Source organism: Pan paniscus, chromosome 9 (genome assembly GCF_029289425.2).
Source record: "Pan paniscus chromosome 9, NHGRI_mPanPan1-v2.0_pri, whole genome shotgun sequence".
Classification (NCBI taxonomy): domain Eukaryota; kingdom Metazoa; phylum Chordata; class Mammalia; order Primates; family Hominidae; genus Pan; species Pan paniscus.
In genome coordinates, this window is record NC_073258.2 from 125,359,118 (window position 1) to 125,370,002 (window position 10,885).

At 43.4% G+C, this 10,885-nt stretch overlaps 1 protein-coding gene across 3 annotated transcripts in view; it reads right to left on the reverse strand.

Moving 5' to 3' along the window:
* SIAE (sialic acid acetylesterase) overlaps window positions 1-10,885 on the reverse strand; it is a 39,619-nt gene that overhangs the window by 27,131 nt on the left and 1,603 nt on the right. The window contains exons 1-2 of one of the 3 annotated variants that reach the window (XM_003819935.4): window positions 10,741-10,871; window positions 6,471-6,632 (exon numbers count right to left, since the gene is read on the reverse strand). In XM_003819935.4, the coding sequence (XP_003819983.2) occupies window positions 6,471-6,632; window positions 10,741-10,807 (229 nt within the window). In that variant the 5' untranslated portion in view covers window positions 10,808-10,871. Of the gene's footprint in view, window positions 1-4,541; window positions 4,714-6,470; window positions 6,633-10,740; window positions 10,872-10,885 lie in introns of those variants that run through there. The other 2 variants (XM_034933942.2, XM_055095023.2) reach the window with 2 other exon arrangements.

The window sequence follows — 10,885 nt, forward strand, 5'->3', positions numbered from 1 at the left end:
TTGGGAGGCCAAGGCAGGTGGATCACCTGAGGTCAGGAGTTTGAGAACAGCCTGGCCAACATGGTGAAACCCTGTCTCTACTAAAAATACAAAAATTAGCAGGGTGTGATGGCATATGCCTATAATCCCAGCTACTCGGGAGGCTGAGGCAGCAGAATCGCTTGAACCCAGGAGGTGGAGGTTGCAGTGAGCTGAGATTGCACCATTGCATTCCAGCCTGGGCAACAAGAACAAAACTCCATCTCAAAAAAAAAAAAAGTCATGTAAACTCTGACAATAACACAAGTGTTAAGAAGAGTTAACTTCCAGGCAAGGCAGGGAAAACTTGATACACTCCAGAGAGGTTACTAATGGTTAAACCAACTCAGAGACAGTTCATTTAAAACAATAAGGATTGGCCGGGCGCAGTGGCTTGCGCCTGTAATCCCAGCTCTTTGGGAGGCCGAGGCAGGCGGATCACGAGGTCAAGAGATCGAGACCATCCTGGCTGACAAGGTGAAACCCTGTCTCTACTAAAAATACAAAAATTAGCTGGGCATGGTGGCGGCACCTGTAGTCCCAGCTACTCGGGAGGCTGAGGCAGGAGTATGGTGTGAACCCGGGAGGCGGAGCTTGCAGTGAGCTAAGATTGTGCCACTGCACTCCAGCCTGGGTGACAGAGCGAGACTTTGTCTCAAAAATAAAATAAAATAAATAAGGATTTACTCCTATGTAAGCATATACAAAGGACAGCAGCACCTGTGAAGACTGTTTCTTAGACCAAAAGCAAGGGTGGGATTAAAAAGGCAAAAGCCACCATGTTTCATAAGAACTGGCTGGTCCTTAGCTTATCCGTTCAGGACTGGTTGGTTGAAATGGAGCTCACCACAGGCCAATTAAGTCCAGTTAAGAGTTTTTAGAAACAGTGTTGACCCACGAAGTCCATAAGCTGGAGTCCAAATAATAAACTTGAGCCACTAACCACGAAGAGTTTACCATTCAGCTGCCTTTCTGCTGATCTAGATCAGCTTTCTGAACAAGTTGCTCTGCATCCCTCTTCTGGGCCCTAATCACTTGCTATTAGCTATTCCAGGCCAGGCCCAGGTTTCTGTAAATTCTCACTTTCAGTGCATTCAAATCTCTGCTTCCTCGCATTTTTTCTCGTACCACCTAGGAAGATTAATTTCCTTCCTTCATTATACAGCTACTTAGAGTGCTTAGTGTGCCAGGCACTCCATCAATTAAATGGTAGGAAGTAAACCCCATCCCTGGGTTACACTGACAAGAGAGCCATGCAAATTGACTAGGGCTTTATGTTCTCATGTCTAGGGTTAGCATTTCTGGTAGCCTATTTCTTTTTTTTTTTTTTTTTTTTTTTTTTTTTTTTGAGACAGAGTCTTACTCTGTCACCAGGCTGGAGTGCAGTGGCGCGATCTTGGCTCACTGCAACCTCTGCCTCCCGGATTCAAGCAATTCTGCCTCAGCCTCCAAAGTAGCTGGGACTACAGGTGCGCACCACCACGCTCAGCTAATTTTCTTTTGGTATTTTAGTAGAGACGAGGTTTCACCATGTTGGCCAGGATGGTCTCGATCTCCTGACCTCGTGATCCACCCACCTCAGTCTCCCGAAGTGCTGGGACTATAGGCATGAGCTATCGCATCCGGCCTCTAGTGGCCTATTTCTTATTGTTGCTCTTCTTCTCACATTCCAGCCAAGGGCAGTGAAAAACTCTCTGTCTCCACCTTCTCTCCAACTCCCAATTAACTCCCACCTCAAAATGGGAAGAACAAGCAAACAATCAAAGGAAAAAATGAAAATAATTTGTCTAGAGACATAGTCATAAAGTGCTTTCTTGTTTTTTCTTCTTGCCATTCATATCAGATGTTAATTATTTTGTTCTATTATTGTGCCAAAATCTGATGCCAAGAAGAGAAAAAGGAAAATTATCCATGACCGTTCCCTTCCCGAGAAGAACAACCTAGAAATGAAAAAAGCGCCCCTGTTCACTTCCCCCCTACCCCCACCCAACAGAACCCTAGTTCCTCACTAGCTGCAAAGTGGCTCAGTGGTTTGTGGAACTGGCTTGGAAGTCAAGAAGGCCTTACTGCCTACACTGCCCCTCACCAAACTACATTTATTCTGTTGTAACCCGAAGTTCATCTCCACCATCAAATATGAATGCAAAGGAAAAAAAGCTTAAGTGCTTTTGTATCAATAAAACTGCTCATGCAAGTTACTTACACTATAGCCTGTGGTGGCAGACACAGCCTAAGGTGACACCCCAAAGTCACATGCTTGTGTGGCTGGCAGAATCTGTGACTGGCTTCCAACCAACAGAAAATGGCAAAGGCAATGAGATGTCACTCTTGTGATTAGATAATGTTATATGGAAAAGATGGGATTTTGCAGTTGTGATTAAAGTCCCTAATCATTTCACTTTAAGTTAATAAAAATTGAGATTTTCCTGGGTTGGCATACATAATAAGGTGAGCTCTTTCAAAGAAGATATAGAGGTCAGAGATCTGAAACAGCAGAGGTGCTGCCATGAGCTCAACACCTAAATGAATTCTGCCAGCAACGCAGGGGAGCTTGGAAACAGGTAACTCCCTACTCGCACCTCCAGGTGGGAACGCAGCCTGGCCTACACCTTGATTTCAACCTTGTGAGACCCTCAGTAGAGAATCCAGCGAAACCATGACCAGACTTCAGACCCGCAGAAATTGTGAGATAGTAAAAGCGTGTTGTTTTAAGCACCTAAGTTTGTGGCAATTTATTATGTAGCATAGAAAACTTGTATGCAAATTAGCCAGGCATGGTGGCAGGTGCCTGTAACCTCAGCTACTCAGGAGGCTGAGGCAGGAGGATCACTTGAACCTGGCAGGCAAAGGTTGCAGTGAACCGAGATCACACCTCTGCACTCCAGCCTGGGTGACAGAGCAAGACTCCATCTCAAAAGAAAAAAAGAGAAAAGAAAAAAAGAAAATTGGTATGCATGCCAACCAGGGGCAGGGAGGGTTTTAGGCTTCTGTATTATTTTAAGGTAGAGAAAATATATCTATTTACCTCAATCATGATGACAAAAATATAGACAGACACACCCTCATTTTATCACCTACATACACACACCCCTACCATGTATGTCAAAGTGAGAGGATATGCCTGGTTTTCCCTGCTCATATTCCTTGTGTCTGAAAGAATCCTCTTACATCATTTGACAACATCGTTTGAACCAACCCAGTACCTGACCATGGTGCCAATCATCCCTCAGGTATTAATTTTCCCAATGTCTAAGTGTCAGTCTGCTGGACAAAAACCTTTATGCTGTTATATCTTACTTTGTTCTGGGTACCTAGGGGACTATGGGTAATAAGTTAAATATACCAGAGGCAGACAAAGCAGCAAATTGAGGTAATGTGGCTGAAAATCTCAGAGTCCTCATTAAAATCTAAACCAGAAATCCACCCTCCAATATTCTCTGTGGTATCTCTTTTGAGAGACATTTTCTGCCTATGAAATTTCTTACATGTCTACCTCCTTTACTCCAATTAACACTTCATCTATTTTGCTTCATGGGCAGAACAAAGCAAGAAACCCATTGAAGCAGGTTTGCAGATCTCTCTAAACTCAAATACCTTCCCCTTTTCTACCAAGTAAATGTGGAAAGTCTAATAAATAGGTCCCCACCACCACCAATAACATCAACCTCTTTTCCTGTGAAATTATCATCAGTATCCATGAATCACTCAATTATCTTAAGTTGCTGCTGGTTATTTTAACTACAAATGAAGGATACATCCCTTTGCAGTGAGGCAGCTGGAGCATTACTTGAGCCTAAACTACTAAATGTGTAAGGATGGAATGGGGCAGTAAGTTCCTGAAAGATGGGCACTATTTGTATTCTTCTCTATACTTTCCTAGGGTTTCCGGCTCAGTGTTTTAGACATAGTAAGCCCTCACTTGGCTTTTATCAAATTAAACTCAAGATAAATGAGCAGCTTCACAATCACTGTAAAGGAAAAGGGAGGCTTCTCTCCTAATTATTACCTTTCATTCCACCTAGCCTCCTGCCTCATCTCTGCCCACCTCAAATATTAGTTCTGAAACAGGCATGAAGGGAGAAAAACTCTAAAAATAATGCACAAGGATTTTTTAAACTGAAATGCTATGTAATATTGTATGCTTTCTGTATGTATTTCTACAGCACTGTGTTATCTCTGTCACCTAAATATTATTGGTAACTTAATTGTTAGCACCATGTAAATCCCACTTCTTATTTTTAAACCACAGCAGTTCTTTGGATTTCTAAATCAGCATCATTTACTGAGAGTGCCATTATTTGTACACAATGCTCCTTATTTCTAAGGTGACCCAGCACAAACAGAAAGCACTGAGAGTCCCTTGAATCCTTCACTTTCAGGACATCCTGCAAGTCACTGACGGCATTTAGATCCAACAGAGAAGCATGTCTCAATCAGCTGAAGCTTCCCTTTCGGTCTTTTAGTTTACCCAACAACATTCTTACCTTAAAAAGTCTTAAAACCCAAGAATTAGAAGCACTTACCTTACATCAATGCCTGGCATATAGTATTTTTAAATGTTTGCTGAATGGAAATGAATTTTGAAGAGACTGCATCAGGGTCTGGATCACTCGGGATTGGATCATCAGTTTTGTATACTGATAAAACCAACCAGTCAATCCTTGCTTTTGGGGGCCAGTACAATTCCCACAAGCATCCCTGTCACATATATATGCTAGCCATTGCTCAAACCACCAATTTGTACCTGAACTCCACCTCCACCTCTGAGCAGCCTCCTCGTCTGTCTCATTCGCACCTCCACATCACACAGCTATAGCGCTATCTGTAACATCCAGCCCTGAGCATGCCTTCCTTCATCCCATAACTTCTAGCTTTGCCTCCTCCACACCGGCTTCTACATCTTTATCTCTTCTAGACAGAGACTCACTCCTTTGTAATATCTCCCTGCTCATGAAAACTGCTAATTCTCACCTTCCTGAACATCCTCACAGCCACTCTATGAGGTCAAACCCTCATCATCTCTTGCTTGGATATCATAGCAGCCTGCCCACCACCTCTATCTTACTGATCTCCAATCCATCTTCCACAGTGCTGCCACAGTGAACTTTCTAAAATATCTATCATATTATTTTGCTGTTTAGAAATCTGTCCGTTTAGAATAAAACATACACTCCTTAGCAATGACAAACAAGCCTCCCTGTCTTTCCAACCTATCTCCTGTCATCTGTCCAGTCACACACCCCCAGTGTTCCAGACCAACCAACCTGCCTGGCATCTCTCCCATGGCCCAGGTACACTCAGGCCTCCATGCCTTTGCCAGGCTATTCTCACTACCCAGTGTGCCCTGCTCACCTCTCAAGATGAGCCTCAGACTACGTAATTATCCCTACTCTCTACGAAGCACTCCCATCGCACCTGGTTCTTCCTCACTGTGGCACTTATCACACTTAACGGTAACTGCTTACTATCTTCCTGTCTAACCTGCATGCCTCATTAAGGAAGAGGACATATCTGTTTTATTCATCACTGTATCACCAGTACCTAGCACAGTATCGGGCACATAGTAGGCTCTCAATAGATATTTGAATGACTGACTAAATAATAATAGTAATAGTTACAATCATGACTGCTAAAACTTACTCTGCACTTGTGTGCCAGGCACTGTTACAAGTCTTTACCAGTGTTAATTCGTTTAATTCTCACAGTAATCCTGTAGGTATCATGACGATCTCCATTTTACATATAAACTGTGACATGGAGATGTTATATTACATGTCCAAGATTATTCAGCCGTATAAATGACAGAATCAGGGCCTGAAAGCAGTGACTTCCAGAGCCTTAGACTACCAATACGAAGTCTTACATTCTTACATTATGGCACTCCCAGTAAATGATGCTGACTTAGAAATCCAAAGAACTGCTGGTTCTAATATATTGGTTTAAAAATAAGAAATGGGATTTACATGGTGCTAGTCTTGGGTTTTAAGACTTTTTAAGGTAAGAAGGTAAGAAGGTTGTTGGGCAAGGACTACCAGAGTTCTTACCCTCTCCTCCATACTGCCTCTCCTCTATATATGATTCAGCTCAAATATCATCTTCTGTGGAAACCTTCCCTTACCACCCAGTCTGAGTTCAATGTTTCTCCTCTGTACCCCAAGACACCCCACATGTACCTTCATCATAGCATTCATCACGCTGTCCTATATAACTTGGTATCTATTCCCATTATTCCGTAAGTTCCTTAAGAACAGGAACTTTGACTCAGTCTTATTTTTCTTTGTATCCTCAGTGCCTAAGCACATGGCAAATATTCAAATAACTTTTATGGATGAATGGACAGACGGATGTACAGATGGATGGATAACGTGAGCTACAGCATTAGCATTCATTTTCAGATAATCCAGCAGGTGGCAGAAGAGGGCAATAGCTGAACGGAAGATGGGCTGCCTTACCTTTCACACTGGTCACTTTCTTCATGATGGTTTCCTGACCTTGGCGCAGGGTCACAGTCACTGTGGCTCCAGGTGTACCGAAGCCCCATATCACTGCCCCAGCAGGCTCCTTCTGCAGCACCATATCATTATTGATGTACGAAGCAAAGCGAAAACCAATACCTAAAAAATTTAACAAACACTGAGGGAAGCATCATCGGAGAGATATAGCACCAACTGGATCAAGTGAAACAGCAAAGAACATACAGTCTTTATGCAAGAGAATTTTAACATACTAAGTCCCTTTAATCTAAAACTGGCTCTTCTTCCTCCTAATTAGGCAAGCAACATAACAAGAACAGTTTCCAACAGTATGCATCATAGTACATGATGACCACTATGGAAAATTCCCAGAGCCCAAGGCAACCAATGGACCATAGTCTTCCCTCTCCTTCAGAGCTCTTGATCTTTCTTTGGTCTTGGGCTTGGCCCTAACGCTGGGCTCTCTCCTGCAAAATCACTAAAATGCTCCTTTCATGCACCTATAGATGGTGTTTATGAGAAAAATAAACCACTTCCTTTCCCTACTTTCCATTACCACACCTGCTCCTAATGACTGGGAATAAAGCAGCATGCCTCTCTCCAAACAGCCTTCCCTAATCTTTTTCCCCTTCTCTATCTCCCCTTTTCTATGCCACTAATGCCAATTTCCTTCAAATAATGCCCCTTATCATGGTTTTTTGACAACCCAGTGTACTGCATCAAAAATTCTAAATAAGCCCTTATAAATATTCATGACAAGTCAGCTTCCTTCTCAGGTAAATTCAAATAAATCAAGACACATAAATAAGGTCAGTGAGAGATAGAAGGTCAACATGTCTGAACAAAGGTCTTCTGTCACAATTTTACCCATTCCACAAGCTAAATTATACTAAAAGGACATGAGAAAACACACTAGAAACTGGATTCTATTCTAGAGAGTCACTAACAAGACTGAATAAGAACTCGCTTTAACGAGATCATTCCTATTTTTAACATCCAGCCTATATAAAAGTATTTTATTAATACAAACATCCATCCAAAATTATCTCAGCATGTTCCTCATCAAAACTTAACAAAGAAAAAAATAAAACAAATTATATCCCAATTTGTCTGAATAAAACAGACCCCAAACTACCTAAAATAATTAACAAAATTAAGATCTTTTTAAGCATTTTAAATAAAAATGATAGGCAGAAAAGAGAATCAGAATTAACAAGGCTGACATTTTCCTCCCTGGAAGCTACAAATGATGAGGGCCCCTTCGGCTATACTTAACAGGGCAGCACAGCTAATGGAGTCGCCTACACAGCTCCGTGGCCTATTTATCCTGCTCCTGGAATAACAGCCCAGTCCCTAAAAATCCTCAGCGCTCTCTTATGAGCTAGTGTGATCAAGAAACCTACATGACAATGAAAGATCACCCAGAAGGCCTACTGGGCTGGAGATGCACGGTTACCATGAGCAAAATGCTCTAAGAAAAGAATACAACGCCCCAGAATTGCATAAGCAGGTTGGCAGCCTGCTGGGGGGAAGGGGGAGGCACATGTGTGGGAGGGCCTTGTCTTGGGTAGGTGCTTCATATGGAACCAAAAAAAGGAAAACCACAGACATAAATAAGAGCTAAGTAGAGAGAGGGTGGGGGTAGGGGAATGGCTGCAGCTTGCACATTTGTGTGCAGTCAGTAGCCCATAGGCTAGGGGAAATACCTTCCCAAGTCTGTCTGTTTTCACCAACATACACTTAGTGAACATCTTTGTGGATGACTCTGTGCTAGGCTAAAGAGTTTTAGAGGTGGAAAGGATCTTCATAATCGTAGTATAAACATGCTACTTACTGATCAAGAAGTATAATCATATTACTGATCAAGAAACTGAGACCAAACCAGATTAAACAATTTTTTAAAATAGCTTGCATGTTCATTAGTTAATTCAACAAATATTTATTGATGCCTACTATTTTAAGCATTGGGGATATAATGATGAAAAAATAATAATAATAATAGCAGGCAAAAATCCTTGCCCACAGGGAGCTTCCATTCTACTAGAGACTTTACCTGTGGCAGGCACAGTGCTAAACACACCACAAACATTAATGTCCTTTGGTCTCAAATCACATAGTTTATGACAAGTTAGAAAACAAGTCACTTGATTCCAAACTTGAAATTCCCACTTTGCCGAAATTAGATACTTGTGGCAAATCAAAGAAAAAATCATATTCCTCATCTTTGTAAAGTTTAAATTCTAAGCTCATTAGAGTAGACAGTGGAACGTCAAGGAATTGTGCAATGGACAAAAAAAAGAGAGAGAATTAGAAAGAGAGCAAGGCTGGTCATTCCTTGTGTCAAACACAAGACACATACATTTACCATTTGATTTTTTGTTTGTTTGTTTTTTTGAGACAGAGTCTTGCTCTGTCACCCAGGCTGGAGTGCAGTGGTGCGATCTCAGCTCACTGCAACTTCCGCCTCTGGGGTTCAAGCGATTCTCCTGCCTCAGCCTCCCGAGTAGCTGAGATTACAGGCATGTGCCACCACACCTGGCTAATTTTTTTTTTATATATATCTTTAGTAGAGACGGGGTTTCACTACATTGGCCAGGCTGGTCTCGAACTCCTGACCTCATGATCTGCCCACCTTGGCCTCACAAAGTGCTGGGATTACAAGCATGAGCCACCGTGCCCGGCCAATTTTTTTGTATTTTTAGTAGAGACGGGGTTTCGCCATGTTGGCCAGGCTGGTCTTGAACTCCTGACTCTAAGTGATCCGCCCACCTCAGCCTCCCAAAGTGCTGGGATTAAAGGTGTGAGCCAACATTTGGATTTTTTAGGTCTTCAGTTTTTTCCTTCATTTGGGGCTGGAGTAGAAAAACAGGAATTAGTGTTATGGGGAAGAGAGGACAGTGGTTGCCTCTGGTGAGGAGCTCCGGATGCATCGGCCAGGAGCACAATGGCAGGCTCAATAGACTGGCAATGTTCTAGTTCTTAAGTTGGGTGCTGCTCTCATGAGTGTTCATTTTATTGTGTCATTGTTACATATAATTTTGTACATCTCAAGCATTACATGGTAAACATGGGCACAGGGAGAATGACTTAAAGGAAAAACGTCAGGATATGCAACCAAGTAGAGTACTAATGAATGAAAAATGTGATCAATGTTAATGAAGGTGATGTAACAATAAGACCCAAAGGAGGAGATAAAATACTGACACTAAAATAAACAGCCTTTAACTGAAAACCTAATAAAATATCTTATCCCCACCTCATAAGATGGATCTCAAAGGTCACTGAGTGGAGATAAGAGTCAGGAAATGGCATACAGAGTGCTAGCATTTTGCACTTTTGTTAGACTCTGAACAATCATTTATGGGCTGCAGTTTGTCTGAATCTAGGTACTTTTCCGGCTCTCAGGTAGAGCAGGAGTCATTTTTCTGCACGCTGTTCTCCTACCCCAACTATCATTTCTTAACAGGGATCTCTGGGGTCCACTCTTTGAGTGTTTTGAAAAAGAAAGGAAGAAATCCAACATTATCACTTTAGTTTGCATTATCAGACAGATTGCACCTTCTGCTTTTTCCATACTGTGACCCAGTGTCCAGCCTAGGGTATTCGAATGGCAAGATCTGACCTGCGCAACAGCCAAAGCGAGCCATCAGCCTCCCCTATGCCACTCACATTTTCCAACCACCAATATCTGTAAGCGGCACCAGAAATCAAAACTGAGCCTTAAATAGTCAGAGCTAGTGAGGGGGTTGTATTTCTTAGCCCTAATAACCACTTAAACGAGTAAAATTTAATTCCCCTAAGGAACCCCGCCTGAAGCAAACCCTCCCCAAGGGCACCACTGAGGGGGTAGCGCTGAAATGTTTTGGAAGATTCAGTCACCTGTTTCCAAATATTACCTAACTAGCTTCGCCTCCTTCCCTCCGAGCTCCCCTGCAGTTACTCCAGGACCCCGAAGGCCTCTTTCTGGGCACATTTGGGCCTCCTCACTCAGACAAGCCGCACTTTCTCCCTGCTCACAGGCTGCATGTCAGGGATGGTAAGTGGGGGGTGGAGAAAGTGGAGAGGCCGGGGTTCAACCCAGCAGACTCCTGCAGACCGGGCCTCGGTCGGAGACGCGAGCCGCTAGCCTAGCTAGGTTCCTTCGTCGACCTTGAGAAAGGGGCGCGGATCCGTGTCCCGCAGAGGACACGGGGTCTCGGAGCCCGCACAGGCTGAGGGGCAGGGGTCCGGCCGAGCCGGGCCGCCTCACCTGCACTTCTGTCGGCCCACAGGATTAATGGCAGCACCAGCCCGAGTACAAGCCCCGGCGCGACCATGCTTGCAAGGATCTGACCGCCGCCCAGGACTGGGAAAGTGGGCTCCCGGCAGGGGCGGGGCCTGGGCGGGGGCGAGGC